Source organism: Pituophis catenifer, unplaced genomic scaffold, assembly GCF_029215685.1.
Source record: "Pituophis catenifer annectens isolate HBS135680 unplaced genomic scaffold, rPitCat1.0.hap2 SCAF_1, whole genome shotgun sequence".
Classification (NCBI taxonomy): domain Eukaryota; kingdom Metazoa; phylum Chordata; class Lepidosauria; order Squamata; family Colubridae; genus Pituophis; species Pituophis catenifer.
The window spans coordinates 156,215,542-156,238,611 of NW_027256881.1; the positions used below are offsets into that span (position 1 = coordinate 156,215,542).

Genomic DNA, 23,070 nt, shown 5'->3' on the forward strand with positions numbered 1-23,070 from the left:
GTCAGCATACATCATAAACAAAAAATCAATCATATATATATATATATCCCCCCCTCCCTTCCCCCCTCCTATTCCAACCACCACGCCCCTCCCCGGACTTCCCAGAACAAATGCAGGGTAAAAACATTTAACAAACCTTAATAAAAAACCCCACAAACTAGCTATCTATAGATTTAACTATCACTTGTACTTTAACTCTCCTTGTTCAAAACAAAATATAACTTTTCTTGCTTAAAGGTAGTTAATCCCAGTTAATTCAATAATAAACAAACAATTTAAAGCCCTTGAAAATATATTGAGAAATCTATAACCTTAAATTTAACATCCAAAAGAAAGTTTCTCTTTTAATCCATTACTTAAAGTAATTTTTAGATATAATCCTCCAATCATAACCATATATCCTTAATCACGTTTATATAACAGTTGAAACATCCAGTTATAAATAAAAAAATTTCAAAACCAAACAAATCATATCCTTAATAAAAATTAATCATGTCTTGAATACCAATACAATCACCTCCACAGAATAACATTAATGTATATAACCTTAAATTTCCAAAAGAAAATTTCTTTTTTAACCTAAGATCAACTTTAAATTATTGTAGCATTCTTAACAACCATGTCACTCATTTCACAACTGCTTCTCTTCACCATGGTGACAAGATAGGGCAAAAACGTAAAATGTGAGGACAGTCGTAAGTTCGAGGACCGGTCAAAAGTGTGAGGACCAGTCAGAAATAACTTTTTCAGCCCTCTGAGTAGTCCATATGCATAAAAGGATACAGCAATAGAGAGGGATGAAGGAAGGGAAGGGTAATTAGAGTAGGAGTGAGGGTAAGAGAGGGAGGAAGAGAGGAGGAGAAGGAGAAAGGAAGAGGAAGTAGGGAGGAGAAGAAGAAGGGGAGGAAGAGAAAGTAAGAAGGAAAGAAAAGAGAGAGGTGGTAGGTTTGAGGAGAAAGATTGCTGTACAATAAAAAAGATGAAAGGGAAGAAAGCCAACCCCAAACAAATATAAAGATACTAAGATAAAGAATGAATTGTTAAACTTTAAAGAATAAAAGAGAACAAATATGAATAAATAACAATAATTAGAAACACACATACAAACATACAATGTATTTTCTTTGAACAGAGTATTTGGCCGGTTCACAAATTTAAACAGCGTTTAGTCATTTCAATTAAATTTACAATTTCTATATTTCCTTTTTGCCATATTTATTCCTCATCTATTTTTTTAAAAAAACCAATATTACTCTTCATCCTCATCTCTAATCTTAATCAAATTCAATTTTTCCCTTCTATTCTATATTATACCCCTTCCCATTGTCATCTATTTTTATATCCATCCTCACATTGGTTAATTACGTAATATTACAGTTGTTTAATATAAATTCAACATTTTAATATAAATCAATTAGTTATATAACTACCTTTTTTGTATATTAATCAATATGAACATGAATATTCCAATTATTTCCATGCAATCCAATTTCTTACAAATCTATTAATTATATTTACCAATAATAATAAACCAAATAATTTCCCCATATTCCTCCAAACCACAACTTAACTATTTCTGCTTTCAACACACACAATATATAATTAATAGTATCTCAATTATTACAATTCCCTAGTTAAATAGAGCTTTTTTTCTTTTGTGTTTTAAAATCTTGAACTTTCCTCTTTCTCCCTAAATTTCCCATTGTTTGCACCTACCTTTTTTGGTGAGGAAAAAGAAAAGAAATCTGCCTGCCTAATTTTCCAACATTGCAGCAACAGCAAAGCCAACAGCCTGCTTTACTTTCAGTTTTGTTTTTCAGCATAGCTAGGGAAAAAAAATCTGCTCCAGCAAGCAGCAGAGCCCTGAGCAAAACAGCTGAGAGCAAATCAGCTGAGAGTCGGGAGCCGATCTAATCAAGGGCTAATTAGCCTATGCTGAAGCTCCGCGGGCCAATAAAATTACAAAAAAACACCGAACCATTTGTTAAATTGCTGGTTCGCCCGCCCCTCGCCCACCACTATTTATTGGCAATAAATAGTGGTGCGGAGGGGCAGGGCAAACCAGCAATTTAACAAACGGTTCAGCCGAACCCCCTAGAACCAGCAGAATCCACCACTGGCTATAAGGCGGCCCTTTGAAGCCCCGCGGCAAGAATTTAAACAGTTTTTTTTTCCTCTAGCCATCAGCTGGAACTCAGGAGGCAGCAATAGATTGGGAGTGGGTGGGGTAAGTGAACAGCCGGCGATCCAACAGAGCAGAGAGTGAGGGTGAGTGAAGGCAAGAGAGGGCTTTGGCGACCCCTGTGAAATGGCTGTTCGACCCCCAAAGGGGTCGCGACCCCCAGGTTGAGAACCGCTGCTCTAGGAAGAACTACCCATGAAAAAGACTCAAGTGACAAAAACAGTTCCACAATAAATCAAAATGCCACCTCTTTCCCATCTCAGCCTACACTATTAAAAAAAACCCTAATAATTCCTATTACGAACTTGCTCGCATGACTGGCTTCCAATATATCCAACTGATATGCAATCAAACATCAGCTACAGTTTTCTGCTGCTGTAGCTGGAACACATATCATATCAAGAGTCTCTCTCTTGGGATGCATTTATTTATTTATTTATTTATTTATTATATTTCTATACCGCCTTTCTCCCGTAGGACTCAAGGCGGTGTACAGTCAAGAAAAATATAGACACACAAACATCATAAAATTGCTAATTAAAATTATTACTTAGTTTGGTCAATCAAATAAAACCCAGAATTAGATAACATTTAAAAAATCATTCACATATTCGTATGTTTAGCCCCGCCTGTTGGAACATCAGGGTCTTGAGGGCACGGCGGAAAGCACGGAGATCAGGGATATTCTGTATCTCCGGGGGCAGTTCATTCCAAAGGGTTGGAGCCCCCTCAGAGAAGACCCTCCCCCTGGGAGTCGCCAGTCGACATAATTTGACTGACGGTACCCTGAGTAGTCCCTCCCTGTGAGAACGAACTGGTCGGTGGGAGGCTATTGGTGGCAAAAGACGGTCTTGTAGGTACCCAGGTCCTAAGCCATGGAGCGCTTTAAAGGTGATAACTAACACCTTGAATCGCACCCGGAAGACCACCGGGAGCCAGTGCAGCTCGCGTAGGAGAGGTGTTACATGGGCATAACGAGCTGCGCCCATAATCACCCGCGCGGCTACGTTCTGGACCAGTTGGAGCCTCCAGGTGCTTTTCAAGGGGAGCCCCATGTAGAGAGCATTACAGTAGTCCATACGGGAGGTAACTAGGGCATGAATGACCGTGCGCAAGGCGTCCCGATCCAGAAAGGGACGCAACCGGTGGATCAGGCGAACCTGATAAAAGGCACCCCTGGCCACGGATGTCAAATGATCTTCTAAAGATAACCGTGAATCCAGGAGGACACCCAAGTTGCGGGCCCTCTCTGTGGGGAGCAAGATCTCATCCCCTATTGTCAGTGATGGTACTAGCTGACTATACCTGGACGCCGGAAGCCACAGCCACTCGGTCTTGGAGGGGTTGAGTCTGAGCTTGTTTCTCCCCATCCAGATCCGCACGGCCTCCAGGCAACGGGACATCACAGCAAGGGCATCATTGGGGTGGTCTTGGGTGGAGATGTATAGCTGTGTGTCATCAGCATACTGATGAACACTCACCCCAAAACCACGGATGATCTCGCCTAGTGGTGTTACATAAATGTTGAACAGAAGGGGTGAGAGGACTGACCCTTGCGGCACCCCACAAATAAGGTGCCTCGACGTTGACCTCTGCCCCCCTGCCAACACAAACTGCGAACGGTCAGAGAGGAAGGAGGAGAACCACCGAAGCATGGTGCCCCCTATTCCTAACCCCTCCAGCCGGTGCAGTAAGATACCATGGTCGATGGTATCAAAAGCCGCTGAGAGATCTAATAGGACCAGGATAGAGGAGCAACCTCTGTCCCGAGCCCTCCAGAGATCATCCACCAATGTGACCAATGCCGTTTCCATGCTGTATCGTGACCTGAAGCCCGACTGGAACGGATCCAGATAGACAACTTCATCCAGGTATCGGGGTAGTTGTTGCGCCACCACATTCTCAACAACTTTCGCCACAAAGCGAAGATTGGAGACTGGACGATAATTTGATAATATAGCCGGGTCCAGGGAAGGCTTCTTGAGGAGGGGCTTCACAACCACCTCTTTCAAGGCGGCGGGAAAGACACCCTCACTCAGAGAAGCATTTATAATCCCCTGGAGCCAGCCTCGTGTAACCTCCCAGGAGGCCAGTACCATCCAGGAGGGACACGGGTCCAATAAACATGTGGCAGCGTTAAGCTTGCCCAGAATCCTGTCCACATCCTCAGGAGCCACAGAGTCAAACTCTTCCCAGATAGCGCTCTCAAGACCTGCCCCCGTTTCCTCCCCTGGATCTACCCAATCGGAGTCCAGGCCTTCCCGAATCTGAGCAACTTTATCATGCAGGAATTGTACAAAATCCTCAGCTCGACCCTTTAAGGGATCTTCCCGTACCCCCACCTGAAGTAGGGAGCGGGTCACCCTAAACAGTGCAGCTGGGCAGTTCTCTGCAGATGCAATAAGAGCGGAGAAGTAGCTAGACTTCGCCGCTCTTATCGTCACTAGGTAGGTCTTAATATAAGATCTCACCTGTGTTCGGTCAGATTCAGATCGGCTTGTCCTCCAATCGCTCTCCAGGCGTCTTTTCCGATGCTTCATCTCGCTCAGCTCCTCGGAAAACCAAGGAGCTAGACGAGATTGGCATCGGGTCAGAGGCCGCAAAGGCACAACGCGGTCCAAGGCCCCAGTAGCCGCCCTGTCCCAGGCGACCACCAGGTCCTCAGTCGAGTTGTGAGCCAGAATCTCAGGAAATGGCCCAAGCTCCATCAGGAACCTTTCGGGGTCCATCAGGTGCCTGGGACGGAACCATTTGGTTGGTTCCGTCTCCCTGCGGTGGGTGGAAGTGACTTGAAAGTCCATGTGAAGGAGAGAATGATCAGACCACGACAAGGGCTTGATGTCTATATCCCCTATTCTTAGATCATTCAGCCACTGATCAGAGACAAAAATCAAGTCCAGAGTGTGATTCCCCAAGTGGGTGAGGCCTTGAACTACCTGGGTCAGATCCATGGCCGTCATGGAAGCCATGAACTCCCGAGCCATCTCTGACATCTCACCAGCGGATGGCAGGTTAAAATCCCCCATAAAAATAAGTCTGGGGGTTTCCACCGCCACCCCGGCTATAATGTTGAGCAGCTCAGGCAGGACCGCTGTTACGTGGCAGGGAGCCAGGTACGCAATCAGTAGGCCCATCTGAATCCCCCGACCCCACTTCACAAGGAGGGACTCACATCCGTCTATCTGAGGAACAGTGGCCTCCCTCGGGCAAAGACTTTCTCTAATGATTGCTGCCACTCCCCCACCCCTTCCCTGAGTCCTTGGCTGATGGAATGCACGGAAACCTGGCGGGCACATTTCCACAAGGGGAACTCCTCCCTCCTGGCCTAACCAGGTCTCCTAATCCCTGCCAGGTCAGCACCCCCCTCTGAAATAAGATCACGAATGAGGGGGGCTTTATTTACCACTGACCTGGCATTACATAACATCAGCCGTAGACCCAGAGTCTGAGACTCTGAACAACCCGGGAAACGAGCAGTGCTTTGGGGGTCGGAGTGGGCAATCGCTCGTAAACATCGAGTGCGCACTCCCGAAACATAATATGGCCCCCTGCAGCCGTCATATCTGCCCTTCCCACTTACTATACTAATGCCCATCGCTTCATCCCCCTGCATCCTTGTCAGATTTCTGTCCCCATCCTCCCCACCATGATTATCAGACCCATTACCCCTTTCAGTGGATTTATGGATCCCCCCAGATCCATTCCCACAATCCCTCCCAGAACCCCTTAAAATAGAACTTAAAGATTTATCTAAAAAACCCCAAAGCCGTCGGTTTTTTGCAAACCACCTCTCAGGGTTCCAAAACCCGTCCTCAAGGGCGGCCCTTGATAACTGAGAGGGCCAGACATGCGAGAGGGGGGAATCTCGCAGTGCAAGGAGCTCCGCAGTTGAATACATCAAAGATAGGAGCGAGTTGAAGGAGATGAAGGATCATTTTCTTCTAAGAGTGTTAGAGATGGTTAAGACAGGTAATTTAAAATAAGGGAGGAAATAGATGTAAAAGGGAGACCAGTATGTTACAAATGTCAATACATCGGAACATCATCTCCCTCTCACGACGATGGGAAGTCTTGTGGTTGTAGTAAGTCCATCCAAAGGAGGTGGGGGTAGAGGTTTCAAAGGGACGTCCTCTCACAGCGACCAAACCATTTGAAACAAACAAAGAGAAGGTGGTCTATCTCCCCATAATCCAAGACTCTCAATGTCTGTATCTCTTCCAGTCCTGATACCAGCGATGGCCAAGGATTAGATCAAAAAAGTAAGGCAGAGCCACTGGACAAAGTATTTAGGGTTAAATAATCAGGGTAATCTTGGGGAATAGGTGGTAAATAAAGCTGCAGATTGATCTAAGATTGCAAGTTAACGCTGAGTGGTCGTAATAGATCTAGATCTGATAAAGGAGAGAGGGACAGTTGAGGGGGAGAGTAAGTCATCATCTCCTGTTTGTAATCCTCAGTCCCTATCCATCACCTTGCTCAGGCTACTTAGTTCAATTAGTTTAATAAGTCCTCAGAGTTTCAAGAAAGAGGAATGCAACAGATCCCTAGAGGTTGAAGGGATCCTAACATTTATAGCCTTTGCAGCATTGCCCTCTCCTCTATTAACAACGAGGGCTTCCTTGCAGCCTCCTGGTGTTGCCGTCGCCGTTGCTGCCATTAGTGCCATTCCCCTCGCCATTGTGGTAACCCCCCTTGCCATAGACATCATCGCCGCCGTGTTGCTATATGCAGTGCCTATTAGCCCAGGCATCATTATCAACACCCTATCTGGAGTCGCTGTTGCCACCGTCTCGCCAACCATTTCATCAGCTGTATTAGACTCAGTGGTTGACCCGGTCATGACAGCCAGGCTTTGATGTTGACATTCTCCCCACTGCTCTCAGTCTTTTTACTGACAAACAGCTGATCTTCGGGCTCGGCTCGGGTTTTATCCTTGGGCTCCATCCACAGCTCTATTGAACTGAAAATACCTCAGCTTGCTGGGAGGGGGGTCTGTGGATGGTTAATTGACCCCCACACTCTTGAAAATGTCGAAACATCTCCCTCCTAGCCTCGGAGTTTCAACTCTGAGCTGCCATTTTGTTTTGCAACTGTCAACGGAATGTATGCATTGAAGATCTATTAACTCATCTTGAGTCCTTAAGTGATAACTGGCTCTGGTCCCAGTTTATGTTGTTTATTTTTATGTTTTAAATGTTTTGACTGTTTTTTTAGATTATGTAAGCAACTCAGAGTCTATCGGTGTGGGCAGCCATAACAAATTTAAAGAAATAATTTCTGATCCCCACAAATTCCTATGCAGCCTCTGTTTTCTGAGAAGAACTGCTAAATACTGGCCTTGTTTCTAAGGTAATGGATTATAAACCCTTTAAGACTGTCTTTGCATGGTGTAGGAATAAGAGTGGAATCATTACAGCCAAGGGTGAGTCAAACCTATCTCAGAGATAAGAGCGAAGGCAGGGTGCCTGGATATGTGATTGCAAGTGGGTAAAGCCCACAATCATTTTTGCTTCAATGATTTTTTAAAATAAGATCTTGGCCTAGTTCACTGTCACTGTAACTATCAATAAACCATAGTTGACAATATTTGAATTTATGATTTACTCCCAGTAAAAACAACCATAACCACCACATAATAAATTAACATGATGTATGATCCTAGCCAGTCACTATACCCCAAAGTAAAATGGACATATGTACCATCACTTAGTAGTAACATCAATTTTCAGGAATCAGCAGGAGAATATTTAGTCTCCCTGAAAATAAAATTATCTGATTAAATAGCTGTTCTTCAACAAAAAGTGTGAAATGTATGCATCAAAACTTATCAAGAAATGTTATCGCTGTAGTTCATCTCAGATATACCCTGTTTTCCCCAAAATAAGACATCCCCTGATAATAAACCCGATCGGGCTTTTGAGTGCATGGCAATAAGGCCAAGCGCTTATTTTAGGGTTCAAAAAAATATAACACAGGGTCTTATTCTCATGGTAGGTATCTTCGCACACTGTAAAGTGCAAAAGTACACAGCAAAACTGAAACATCTGCCTTAGCAATTAGTGTTTATCTTTCATACACTGTAATTTTCTAGTCACACACATTGTGCTTTTTACACACAAGCTAAGCTGTTTACAATTCCTCCCCATTTCCCATAAACCAGAACCTGGTGGCGCAGCAGACTAAAGCACAGTTATTAACTGTTAAGTAACACCAACTCCCTGCAATTACTGCAAGTTCAAATCTCACCAGGCTCAAGGTCGACTCAGCCTTCCATCCTTTCTAAGGTAGGTAAAATGAGGACCTGGATTGTGGGGGCAATAAGCTGACTTTGTATAAATGTACAAAAGTATGAAGGCTATTGCTTAACGCACTGTAAACCGCCCTGAGTCTCCGGAGAAGGGTGGCATATAAATCAAACAAAAAAACAAAACAAAACTCAGGTATACATATTAGTCAGTTGCCCCAAAGGTGCTTTTTTCAAAAGGCTGCTGGACTTTCCTTGCTTTTGTTTGAAGACGTTTCGCTTCTCATCCAAGAAGCTTTTTTAGTTCTGCAAAACGTCTTCAAGCAAAAACAAAGAAAGTCCAGTGACCTTTTAAGAAAATCACCTTGGGACCTGGATGACTGAGAATTTCCATAGACATACCAGTCAGTTGAGAATAAGATGTCAAGTCTCTGATGAAGTCACAAGCATACTCTGTATTAAATCTGATCTCTTGCAGGGATCCAAGAATCTCTCCTTTAGGTACTCCTATTTTGGGGGATCTTTTCTCTTTCACATCTTAGGAGCTATTTTGTACTTTGGGTTGAGGAGGGGGATCTTTTTTTGCTTTTCAACAGCTGCTTCTGTTGCTGATATGAAAGAATGAGGCTCAACTTGGAGCAAATAAAAAACATTGATTTCTTATTTGCTGTCTATTTGGGAGGAGTTAGTAACCATGGATATCCGTCAGACTGGGATTGGAACATTGGCACTTCATTTCACTCCACAGGCAAAGGGGCAGCAACTCCAGGGATTTTGCTGAAAGCGGCAGTACAAAGTGAGACCAAGAGAGGAAAGAAGGAAAAAGCAGAACAGAAAAACACATCAGATCAAGGAAAGCAGGAACCTCTTTCCGATGCCTTAGAAGGGAATTCACATCTTGCGTCAAGAGGTGCTCCAAATGTTCTGTAATAGCAGCATGGGGACCAGTTGCAGTGCTGCCTGCAACATGGGTTTGACCAACGGCAGCAGTCTAGCTGTGTGTCAAGAACGGGACATTGAAATCTGGGCCCTTCCACCCTGCAACAAGTACCTCTGCCCACTGCTGCCCACGTGCATTCTCATCCCAGTGACAGCTGTTTGCTTGGTCTTGCTGGTGCTGGGTGTAGGTGGCAATGTCTTGACTGTGATTGTTACAAGCTGCTCCCAAGAGCTACACAACACTACCAGTTTATATCTGGGCAGTTTGGCTGTCTCTGACCTGTTGATGCTCCTCCTGGGTCTACCCATGGATCTGTACCGTTTGTGGCGCTCCCAGCCATGGGTGCTGGGTACTGTGCTGTGCCGTGTGTGGCACTGGTCAAGTGAGGCATGTGCCTACTGTTCCATCCTGCATCTAACAGCCCTGACAGCTGAGCGCTATCTGGCCATTTGCTTCCCACTGCGGGCTAAAGTCCTGGTGACCCAACAGCGGGTAAAAGCCCTGCTGGTAGTGCTTTGGGCCGTGGCACTGCTCTCTGCTGCACCTTACCTATTCCTTGTGGGAGTCCGACAGGCTGGCAACTTTTCCAGTGATGATGATTTCAGCCGTGAATGTGGCCCTACTCTGTACGCCCAACAGACAGGGCTGTTGGAGACAATGCTCTGGGTCACCACCAGCTACTTCATCCTCCCCTTCTTCTGTCTCTACATTCTCCATGGCTTGATTGCTAGAGAACTACTGCGTGTTGGCAAAGCACATCTTGGTGTGGCTTCATACCGGAACCATCAGCAAACAGTGCGTATGTTGGGTAAGTAAGTGGAGGATATCTTAAAATGGGGATGGAAACATTATCTTAGTGCTCCAATGTCCTGTCCACCCTTTACCTTTATCAAAGAAATTCCCCCAGCCCCATTATTCAGAATGAGGAAACCTTTGGATTCATAGCATATTTCGATTGTTAGGGATTCTGTAGCAGAGGTTGACAATCTAAAACCCTCCCAATCTACTATACCACTTATCAGAGCTCCAGAACTGATGGAAACCCAAAAATCTTGGTGTATAATAAATAACTATGGGGATGCTCTGTGGAGTCCAAAAGTACTGAGTGAGGAAGATCTAGTTCCAAGTATTATCCAGGGTTATCCTACAAAATGTCTAGCTAATCATTCTTGCGTCTAATGCAGAGGTCTTCAAACTTGGCAGCTTTAAGACTTGTGGACTTCAACTCCCGGAATTCTCCAACCAGCTCCATAAGTCTTAAAGCTGCTAAATTTGAAGACCTCTATTCTAATGAGTGTAAACAAGTAATCAGGGTTGTGTAGCCCAGGGAGCTGTATGGCACTCCAGTCCCAGAATTTTTTTTCCCCTTAAAAAGAAGAAAATTTATCCTGAAGAAAATTTTCTTGCTCATTCCCTCAAATGCAGACTTCTGTGGGGATGTAACATTTCCTCAGAATCTCAGAACACAGAAAGCTGTGGGCTCATGGGAATATTTCAGTTTTCAAAGTACAAGAGGTCCCAGAGCCAATTCCGTTGAATGAGAGAGAACTCATGCCATTGTCATTACTTACATAAACTGAAGTTGAGCATGGGGACCAAGCAAACATGCAGGTGATATTTTTAGTCTCATAAACTGCATCTTGATCTAGAAAGTCTAAATGTCAAGCTTCCAAGTAATATGTTCCCTGATTGAATAATCCAAGGCAACCATATTCCATCAAATCTTTTTATTAGGAACATATCAAACTGGCAAGGTCTAGGTGTAATTCCGGCTCTGACCAAACCCTGGAATTACACCCAGTGAAAAGCAAAAGTTTGAAATCTCCCCCCAAACACACATTCACATTTTATCTTTTGGAAGATCTCTAGCAGTCGATGACATGTTTACCTTATTCCACTCTTGGACTGTCTGCTGTTGTCGCCTGAGATCAACTTAGAAAGAGTTAGAAAGAACATGGAGCCATGAGAGTGGTGTGGATTTAAGGGTTCCAGATATTATTCTCACCGTGGGTGTAATGATATGCTCATATATTCTCATCACATGGGTGTAATGAGAAATGCTAAATCTGCCTCTGGCACGTGCATTTTCTAAATGTTCTTCAAGGGGACCTCTATGTACAGTTCATTACAGTGATCCAAATGTGAGGTGACTAAAGCATGAGTCCCCTGAAGCAAGACCAATAATGGGTACAATTGGTGCACAATATGAATTTCTGCAAAGGCCCTCTTGAATCCAGGAGGACCTTCAAATCGCACATCATCTTTGACTGTATCCCCACACAGAGCTAAAGATATAAAACCTCTGGAATCGAGGTTCCGAAAACACCTTGCCAGGATTGAGTTGAAGCCTCTTCTCCCCCATCTATTATCCAAATTCACATATATATTTTTATATTAGCTGGACTAAACAATAAAGAGTCAATGGTATGTTTATTTTATCAAGGCACTTGTTGTTGAATGCCTCAAATAATTCCTATTCAGATGAAAAGCTGTTGCTTTCTGATTTCTGATTTACCCTATCTATATTTCAAAGCAAATGTGAGTATCAATCCACTCCAAAAGCTCCTAATCATGTCTTAGGCGTAACTGCACCAGGTCAATAGGTCATCTTATTTCCTTCTTTTTACCCACTTGCAGTTATCCTGGTTCTGGCATTCCTCATTTGCTGGTTGCCCTTCCATGTTGGCCGGATCATGTACATCAACCCAAAGAACTTCAAGATGATGCTCTTCTCACAGTATTTTAATGTTTTTGCGTTGCAGCTTTTCTACCTGAGTGCTACTATCAACCCAATCCTTTACAATCTTGTCTCAAAGAAATACAGGGCAGCATTGTACAAGTTGCTGGTAACCAAAAAGCGACCAGAACGGGCTTCAACTATTACTAGAGAAACAGCTGGTTACCTAGAGATTACTGGATAATTTAAAAACGAGATGATTCCTAGGACCCTTTCTCCCACTGCTTTCACTGATTGCTTTTTGGCAGATGTGTGAAATGAAGGGCAGATTATAGTTAATGCTTCCCAGCATAGCTCTGTGAAATGTAAGACTGGGCTAGTGCTGGTGAAACCAAATTATCACTAGGGCTATTTGGACTAGCTGAGAAAGATACTGTCTCCTCCCTATGTATAGTATAATTGCCACCTGGTCTTTCCTGCAAACTAATGCTTGTAAACCAGTATTAGAAGCCACATACTGACTTTGATTGGCAGGCAAGGGCTTTCCTATAGTTTGACAGCTCTGCAAAAATGTCAGCTTGAGTTTAGCCATTGGTGAAGAAGGCAGACTTGAGATCATTTAAAAGCTCTGTTAGCTATGGGATATGGGATAGCCCATCATTTGATATATGAGATATAAAAGATCCAATTTTCAATTCTCCGCCGCAGTTCTAGCAAAATAATTTTAAAAGATTCACCTGTAGCCTCTGGAGGGTTACTGTACTGCAGCTGGGACTAGAGATCTATGAGTTGGACAAAAAGCCTGAGTATAAAAATAGCAGCCTATATTTTTGTGTAACCTATAGTATGTTTATAAATTAGACTAGACAGTACTGTAATGCTTTTGGTTTATTTATTTTAGCCAGTGTCAGAATGATTCAGTACTTTTGTAGCTGGGTTTTCAATTTGGTAATTCATAGCTACATTGCCACATGTGAGTTATTATAAAAATCATATGAAATGTGTTAAATTTGCTTAATCATTTTAATAAACACGCTTGGATGTCTTCAAGTACCTAACCATACATCAATTATTCAGCTTCTGCTTCTGTTGAATAAAGAAAATTGGTGAAGTCTTGAGAAAATTTTCATAGCTAGCTCCTTTTTCTTAGATTCATGAATTTTAACTTTCATCTAGAATCTCCAGATGCTGTTATTGAAAAATAGTTTTTCTTTGATCCAGCTGATATATTGGTTGAATTATCAATTTAGCTACTATGTCTTTGTATGGGCTAATAGTGAATTTGGAAATAATACTAAGCTTAGTCTTTACAAAAGCATTTTGGTTACTACACAACTCTTCAACAATCAGATTAGCACCACCAATATTTCCATTTGTGATATTGACTCTGTAACATAATATCTACAAGCACAAAAAATGAGTAGCATGAACAAAGTATAAAAAGGAATAGGTTAAGATCGAGATTGAGTCAAAATTAAAATAGAGACACTGAAGGGGATTTGGATTAGCCATGCATAAGACTCACTGATTTTGAGTCTGGATCGGTCCCATATGTGGAGATGGTGTGATCTCAGTTGTTGGCAAACCACACTGAGTAAACAATGTCAACACAAAGTCCTAATCTCATCAGAAATGTAAAGACAGGATGTCTGGCAGAGACCCTATCTCAGATATGCAAGGCATGGGGACCCAGCACGTAGACATTGTTTGTCACAGGAAGAACATGAGGGAAACACGAGGAGTCCATATGGAATTCACGAGCCTTCTTTAGCCAATCAGTACATGTAAACGTTGATTAATGTTTTGCCATGATAGTTGTAAAATGACAATAAAAGGGAGCCTTTTGAATGGGGTCAGTGTGCCTTCCACAAGGTGCCTTCCCACCAAGGGGCCTTCCCGTGAACCATCTTCCTGCCTACGCGTCTTTCTTCATCGAAACAACACCATATTTTTGTAACTAATAAAATTCTGCAAAAAAATCTGCAAATAAAGCTAATTCTAGTTTCAGCTAAGAAAATGTTTTAAATGTGATGCCTTAAAGTAGGCTCTCCCCAACTGGAAAGAAGCATTCAAAATTATTAACATAGGTTATCATTGTATATTATTCCTGAATTTGTAATCAGATTAAAAACTAATCTAAAATAATATATTAAAGTAGAATATATGAAATAACAGTATAAAATGTGCCTATTTGTCTCAACATGCTATAGCCAGCAAATATTTGTGTATGATATGTTGATATGTTCATTGTTTCAGATATCTAGCTATTCTTTGCATAAATATAAGACTGACCTACAGAAAATAAACAAGATATTCAAAACCAAATATAAAATTTAAACATCAGGGTGGGTTTTTTTTTCAGTTGCTATTGATTATTTCTCTTTGTGGGAGAAATCAAGAATCTCAATAATTTCTATGCCTTAACCTGTCATAGCAAATGAATTTGGAATGGGGCAGGCTATTTGCCCTAAGAAAGGCATGCTTAATGTTTTCTTCAAATAGACTTATCTAGACAGTTAACAGTCCGTGTTATCTGGCTGCTTTGCTAAAAAAAAAAAATCAAATCCATTGCTTCTGTGTACATTTCAACAAGTTGCTTAATACAACAAATATGTCGCTTTGTGTTTCAAGGCTTGTCTAGTTTCCTGCCAGCTGGTCCGCTATTGTAATTGGTCAAAATACTTGAAGGGATTAAAACTCACAAGCTATTTGTCATTTCCTTGACTAATTTGCTCATTACTCCTGTCCAAAGTGTTTCTTTACCTATGTTTTATTATTTCCATGGTCTTATCTAAAAGAAAAATCTCCAGAAAAAAAAAATGGTATAGATGTTTTAAAGCAACTGTAAATAAAATGTCACATCTTCTACAGTGAAAAGAATCCTATTGTCTCTGTTCTGACTTTCTATCAAATTATGGAGTCCTGATTTTGGGTGTGGAGGGCACCTTAACCAAAATGATTGGTCAAATTCACTGACTTTGCTGCTCTTCCTCCTTCTGGATGTCATTAGTTGATGGGAAACCATCTATCCATCAAGATGGTGATGGGAGATGGGGCTTGGGGAGAGGGTGAGTTTAAATTGGTAGCTGACCCATCTAAACTGCTCTACCACATGCAGATTGTAGAAGAGGGGACCTGTCATTATCCATCACCTGAAAATGAAGTATCTCACTTTAATAATAAAAATGTGCTTGTGGTCTCTGTAATAAGGAAAGGTTCCAGCAGCACCATGGAAACTACCATTAGGGATATTCTGATGATGCAGTACAACTGAAGTTGCCTATTGTCCACTTTGTGGTCACTGACACCTGACCTCTTTCTAGGTGTGATTGGTGGCTTGGGCCAATCACCATCCTGATTGGTGATCTGGGCCTCTGAAGGAACTAACTCTGCCTCTTTAAGTGCTATCTCTCCAGGTCTGGAGGTCACTGTACGTAAAATAGGTAGTTGGCCTATAGTTTCCCATATTTCTTCCTTCAGATTTGCTTATTTTAGAGCTAGAAAAAATCAGGGGGAAGGAGAAGAGAAAAAATAAAAGAGGGAGAAGAGAAAATGTATCAATAAGTGGCCAAGAAGTGCTGCTGGGCTGATCCCAGCTACAAGAGTTACCTGACTTCACCATAACTAGAATGCTAGGTAAACGAGCATGAGATTATACCCACCTAAAAATGTGAGCTGCTTAAGAAGCAACACTACTGTTATACCAATATAGCTAAAAGCAAATGAAGACAACATCACAGAGACATAGCAGGAAAAAGGAGGATGCTGAGAAGAAGAGTCTTTTCCATGTTTTCTCTGAAATATATATTTCTCCACCGCCACATATTCTTGGGTTTTTGATGGCATTACTTGGATGTTACACTCTAATCTAGATGTAACTCCCTAGGAACAGCTGAAAAGTTCCTCAAATTGATGCACTCCAGATTTCTTGGATTACAACTCCTGACCAAAAAAACCTGACTTTGGCATTCACTAAACCATAACATGGTTTGTTTTTACTTTACATGGACATTAAGGACTGGAGAATACCATGTTAAACCAGCTGACTGGAGAAGGAAAGAATACAACATTATATGATTAATTCATAGGGCCTGCCCAGATAATTCTCACAAAGTAATTACCATTTCCCATTGGATCAGACTTTAATCTCTACTTTCTGACTTAATGGAAAAATGACACTAGCCTTTGGCTTTTCAACTACTCCTCAGGACAACTTAATTTTGACAAGTAAATTGCATCCTGCAAAACCTCAGCTATTTGCTACACTGACTATTCATCAAAGCATGTAAACATTTGATTTTGAAGACAGATAAACATTTGGCATTGTTACCTAGTCGGTTGTCTTCAAGCAAACAACCAAGCTCAGAGAGCACCAAGGACTCACAGTTCAATCCTGAGCTACCAATATTCTCTTTTATTGGAGATAAACATCCTTCAGATTCTCCCATTAAAACACACCCAGTTTGCCTGAGTATCAGTTTAAAATGCCTTAGCTCCATTCCTTTCTATCTTTTTCCCACTCTCCCTATATGATAAGAGGGAAGGGAGAGAGAGAAGTTCTAAAGAAGTCCTTTTCCACATAGTTTCTGTATGTTTATTCAGTGCTGGAACCAGGAAGGGGAGATTATCCCTGCAGTAAAAAAAATTACAATGGGGAATTAGTTTAATGTTGTGCAAACAGAGCAAAAACATATGTTGTGCCTATATGAGTTGTCATTTATGTTTTCCCAAAAAACACATTTGCCTCCAATAATTACAATTTCTCTGCTCACATTACATGATATATAACTGCATAGTATATTGCACTCAAAGAGACAACTTCCATGCCTATAAAACAATTTCTGAACTGGCCCATGTATAAGGGGGTGTAAACATTTACATGTCTATCGCCTTTCAAAGATATCCATCTTCTCTCCTACATTTCAAGAAATAATCAGTTGTATTCAGACTCTTAAATTCCATGAAAAGGTTCTCAGGACATTTCCCAGCGTAGACTGGGCAGTTTTCATGCCTATACATAAAGATACACACAGACACACATTTTGCCAATAGCTACTTTGTGCAAGCAAGCTATCAAGAAATATGCTGTAGATTAATATTAGGTAGAGCAAACATGAAGGTTATGGAGAAGAGAAGAGAAGAGAAGAGAAGAGAAGAGAAGAGAAGGGAAGGGAAGGGAAGGGAAGGGAAGAGAAGAGAAGAGAAGAGAAGAGAAGAGAAGAGAAGAGAAGAGAAGAGAAGAGAAGAGAAGAGAAGAGAAGAGAAGAGAAGAGAAGAGAAGAGAAGAGAAGAGAAGCCAGTTTGGTCTGGTGGTAATGGCTCCAGGCTAGAAATCAAGAAACTATGAGTTCTAGTTCTCCCTTAGCCATGAATACTGGCTGGGTGATCTTTGCCCAATCACTCTCTTATCCCAGCACACCTCACAAGGTTGTTGTTGTGAGGAAAATAGGAGGAGGAAGAAGTATATATGTTTTCTGCCTTGAGTTACTTCTAAAATAATAAAGATGGGATAAAAATCTAATTAATAAAATAAAATATAAAACAAAATAAAGATACTCAAATGCTGCGATGTGTTTGCAGTTACAAAGATCAGAATGATATAAGTCACGGTATTTCCTGTGACATTCTGGGGAAGCAATAGTTGGACTTTGAAGAAGCAGGGAAAGTATCAATGCATTTGAACTTGGTGTTGGAGAAGACACCTGAGAATTCAGTGGACAACCAAACAAACAATCTAATGGGTCATCAAACAAATCAATCCAGAATTCTCATTTGAGGCATAAATGACCAGATGACCAAATAAATTATCCTACTTGGACACATTATGCAAAGATCCAGCTCTCTGGAAAAGGTTTTAATGTTGGGAAAGGTAGAAGGAAAGAGAAGAAGAGGTCAGTTACAGTGGCAATGAGTGTACCATTGGGAGATTTGAGGACAGATCATCATGGAGAATATATGTCTATGTGGTTTCTATGTGTAAATAATGAGCAGGATCTGCATAGTTTTTCATTTCTCCCTCAACTTGATATTTCCTATCCTTTGCCCCAGCCATGGCACCTATCTAAATGATGTCAAAGAAGATATTATTTGGGAATATGAAGGGGTGTGAACACAGTACCACTCTAAAACCACCATGCCTTTTTAAAAGTCTTCTGTGAAAAGACTGAGAAAAGTTATGGTTCAGTTGACTTGTTAATGCAGCCCTATGTTTAATGTGACTAATTGTAACATCTTTGCCCTATCTGACAATTAGATTGTAGTCCACAAAAGATTTGGCCATAGTGCTTTTTTTGGGTTCCCTGGTATTTCTGATAATGCAATTAAAACTACAGAAATGTCCATTCAGTCTTCTTTTAATTTCATTAAATGGTGTGGGGGGGAGCATTATCATGCCGCCTGATCACATTCACTCCCCTGCAAGGTCTGCTATTATTATTAATGTGCAATACAAATGTTGGTGCTAATATAAGAGAGAATTTCAATTGTCACAGTGGCTCAATGAATGGCAAATGTGCAAGAATCCACTGCATTTCTGGACAATATGGAAATATGTTCATAATTTCTGACATAGGATTCTGGAGCTGTAAATCAACTCAGGGAGCCTTGCAAGTGACCTACTTCAGAAAACAATCAATTCACACAACAGGGAAACCCAGTAACCTGAAATTACGTAAATAGGGTAGTGAGATAGCCATATATTATACTGTAACTACTGAGACACTTCTTTAAATTTCAGAACTATATTCAGTAAAGTTTTATTAAAAAACTTTAAGGACAAGACGATATCTTCAAAGCACAATCAGAACCCCTCAAAGTCCAAATACATTAATACATTAATATAAAACTCTCAAATACATTAATATATATGAAGTCCAAATTGTCACAGGATTTTTTTTTCCTTTAGTACATTAATATTGTATAGCTGGTATTTAGTTTGGTCAATTTAAAAATGTTGCTCATGTCCTTGTCTGACTTTGCCTGATAAAAATGCCTAACATTTCTATAGAAACTGACCCCAAACATGTTGTAAATCCAAATTACTTTCACAAATCTATTTAGATATAATATTGTCACTTTCAGAAGGTTGAAAGAACTGTTCATTATCATGGTAAGGTTCTTATCTTTACATTATGAGAGCAGTGGGGGATTGATAGCATTCTCTCCAGCAGTGTTTATTCTTGGTTGGCTACAATAGAGTCAGTCACTGCCCTGTGTAAAGCAGTTTATTCTTTGAGTATCTGGGGAAACAGTCAAATGCTTATACGCCTTATCTGATTAATCAATAAGCTCTAGGGACATCATGAGAACCCAAGAATAGGAGGGGAAAAAATTGATGTATCCTTTGGTACCTCCTTCCCCTCACTAATCACGTCAGGCTCATGACAAAATTTAGATCATAAGAATACTCAACTACTATAGCTTAAAAGCACATGTATCATGCTATTCCCTTTCTGATAAGCAATATTAAACAAAGCACAGAAAGAAAGGAATAATAAGCTAAAGAAATTAAAGGCTTGAAATGATAAGACTATCTAGCAAATTGAGTTATTATTATTATTACATTTTTATTCCACCTTTCAAATACTTTGATCAACTCAAGGCAGTGAACAGACCTAATATTCCTGATACCTATTCCCCCCAAACAACAACCCTGTGAGGTGGCTTGAACTGAGAAAAAGTGACAGGCCCAAATTCCCCCAGCTGATATTCATGGCCTAGAACTTGCCATCTCCTGGTTTCTAGGCCAGCACCTTCATCACTACACCAAACAGGCTCTCATAATTTAGTGAAGTATTGTTGTTTTCATCATGTTTGTATCCAACTGTAGGAGCCTGGGTGGCGTAGGAGGTTAATGCCTCCTACTAAGGCAGCATTTAACATCCAGCTGCCTGCAATTACTGCGAGTTCAATTCTCACCAGGCTCAAGGTCGACTCAGCCTTCCATCCTTTCTAAGGTGGGTAAAATGAGGACCCGGTTTGTGGGGGCAATAAGCTGACTTTGTATAAAATATACAAAAGTATGAAGGCTATTGCTTAACGCATTGTAAGCCGCCCTGAGTCTCTGGAGAAGGGCGGCATATAAAAATAAATAAATAAATAAATAAATAAATAAATAAATAAATAAATAAATAAATAAATAAATAAACTTCATTCATTGCCTTTTCTTATTTAAACTTCTTACCTTTTTTCTTTTTGAGGATTTCACCAACTCCATTCTATTTGACCTTCTTCATCTTCACATTCCTTGTAAATCCATCCACTTTTCTTTCATATATTGTTTCTATGAATCAGTCCAGTAAGTAAATGACATGACAAATTGTATTCTATACTGGTTATTGATCTTTTTGTTTTTTAAAAAGAAAATGCACCTAGTTTTGGGGGCCAATAAAATATGTAAAACTGCACAGCTATACATCCTTTAGCTGATAACTTTTCAAAATTGATAGCTTGCAGACTAGTTTATGAGTGCAGGGGGGAAAAAGGAGGAGGAGGAGGAGGAGAAACAAACAAGCTGGAATGCATTTGGCGAGAACTGCTTTCCATTACAGTGTCCAATGAGACAAAAGGATAATTGGATTCAATATGGGACAGTTATGTGAACAAGAAGGGCATAGGACTCAGGAAAAAGGGCAAAAATATATGAAACACTACAAAGATTTGAAAGAGAGATATGTAGCTGCTTTAATGCAGCAGAGACAGGAAAAGGTGACTTAAAAAGTTGTCTAGAAATCCAATAATATGAAGTACTTCCTAGCTTGACTAAAAGAAATATATTTCTATGTTCATTTATTATCTGTTATACAGGATTGGTGGGAAGCTATAAGACCTTTTGCATTCCATTTTTAAAAAATATTTTACCATGCAAACAGATAATAACTAAATTTACATAGTTTTTTAATAGCCTATATAATTTAGGCTAGGTTGCTAAGTCATTTGCTTATGGTCAAATGAGTTTCCCAGAAGAAGATGCCAATAACAAAAGTAAAGAACAAAGCTAGGGACTGAAAACAGAAACAGGATTTAATCCAATTGAAAGAAGTTATCTGAGAACCAGGTACAGTGGAACCTCGGTACTTGTTAATTGGTTCTAGGAGGTGTGACAAGTACCCAAGATGACAAGTACCAAACACATTTTTCCCATAAGGAATAATGTAAATAAATTTAATGCGTTCCCAAACTAAAGACCCATGATGAGAAAAAAAAAGGCACAAAAATACACAAAATGACCATAGAAGCAAGGAGATATGCACAGGACAACCATTAGTTACCATGTGACTAATGCATGATCCTTTGTTTTGGCTGGAAAGGGTAGCGAATCACGAGGTAACTGACACCAAGTTATAGCTTGTGTGTTGAGTACAAAACAAACAATGAATACCGGGACAAAATGTTCATGTCAAAATGCGTCAAGTACCAAATTTGATGAGTTTCAGAGCAGTAAGGTAAGACTGTACTATAAGGTAAGACTGTACTATACTGTACTATCCCCTGTCCTACAAGGGGATAATGTTTCCATTGGGCCTTAAACTCCAAGGTAAGCTTTACTTAAAGAACAAAGATCTAGGTTCCTATGCTTAGATCCTCTTAAACAGGACCTCTCCTGCCAACCAGACAAGAACCAATAACAGAACATCTCAGAAAGAAGAAGAGCATTTTCCTCACTACAAGTAGGTTGTGTGGATGATTGCTCCCTTACTGTCCCATTATACTAAGTGCACAGGATAACTCTGGGACCGCTACTCTCAGCCCGACCTACATCACTGGATTGTTCTTTCTGGGAAAAATTGGATGGCTTCAATCCGCAATCCGTTGCATACTGCATAAGATCATAAACATGTGATTATGTGCTGGATTTTTTTTATACATCATAGAAGTACAGAACAAATAAGTAGTATTGCTGAATTGAAATTTGAAGAAGAATCTTTAGTCTATGTACATTTAAAATAACCTGTTTACCTCTTGATCTTCCTGACACTATTCTATCAATATAGTTAATAGAAGACATAGTGCTGCATGTTGGAACATGGTGACAATGAGATTATACATATGCTTTTATCTTTTTGAATTGCCCATTGAGGGATTACCCAAGCAAACCCCATATACATCCATCCATACCCTCTTTTTGCATAGGATTAGATCGGGGTGAAATCCAGCAGGTTCTGACAGGTTCTGGAGAACCAGTAGCTGAAATTTTGAGGAGTTCAGAGAACCGGTAGCGGAAATTTTGAGGAGTTCGGAGAACCAGCAAATACCACCTCTGGCTGGCCCCAGAGTGGGGTGGGAATGGAGATTTTGCAATATCCTTCCCCAGGAGTGGGGAGGGAATGGAGATTTTGCAGTATCTTTCCCCCAGGAGTGGGCTGGGAATGGAGATTTTGCAGTATCCTTCCCCTGCAGGCCCACCAAGCTACGCTCACAGAACCGGTAGTAAAAAAATTTGGATTACACCACTGGATTAGATGTTCGAGGTGCCTTTAGGGGGCTCAAGTGTCTTAGGGATTAGTTTCAGAATTTAGGGCTGTGAACAGTTTTTGAGAATATTTCCTAAACTGACAGATCTCCTGTAATGTCTATTTTAGAAGAGATGGAGAAAAACACAAAATGTCTTCCTGACAGTAAACCTGGCCAATCCTCACCAATATGGGATTCAGAAACTGTCTTTCTCCTTTCATCATGTTAAGACAGCTATCTTCACTGGGAAATCATAGAAGATCAAAGCTTTCTTACCTCCTGTCTATAAAGCCTTTTTTTTACCCGTGATATATTGATATCTCTTAGTTGGGCTTATCAGTAAAGGCCCCATCAATCAAAATCCTATCAATACTTTAAAATATTTACCTTTTCATCAACCTAAATCTAAACTGGTCTGGGTATAAAACTACACAATGGTCATACAAGCACTGACTACCTCTATCATCAAAATTCACCATAAATCATAAATTCTGCTGCTTACACTACAATGCACTTCCATTTTTTTCAGGCTCACTTCATCAAAAAAATCAAGCCAGGGGCTTTAAATCAGGCAT

The 23,070-nt window shown here is 40.8% G+C and overlaps 1 protein-coding gene across 1 annotated transcript; it reads left to right on the top strand.

The window, feature by feature from the left end:
- The first annotated feature begins 9,363 nt into the window (after positions 1-9,363).
- Positions 9,364-12,287, top strand: MLNR (motilin receptor). Its single transcript, XM_070932936.1, has 2 exons — positions 9,364-10,174; positions 12,004-12,287. The coding sequence occupies exons 1-2, from the start codon at positions 9,364-9,366 to the stop codon at positions 12,285-12,287; spliced, it is 1,095 nt and encodes a 364-aa protein (XP_070789037.1).
- Positions 12,288-23,070: the final 10,783 nt, after the last annotated feature.

What these genes read in the sequence shown, in the direction of transcription:
- MLNR (XM_070932936.1), top strand. Translation starts at nt 9,364, where the DNA reads ATGGGGACCAGTTGCAGTGCTGCCTGCAACATGGGTTTGACCAACGGC. An exon ending in GCAAACAGTGCGTATGTTGG is followed by an intron (nt 10,175 to 12,003) that starts GTAAGTAAGTGG and finishes ACCCACTTGCAG; the next exon opens with TTATCCTGGTTCTGGCATTC.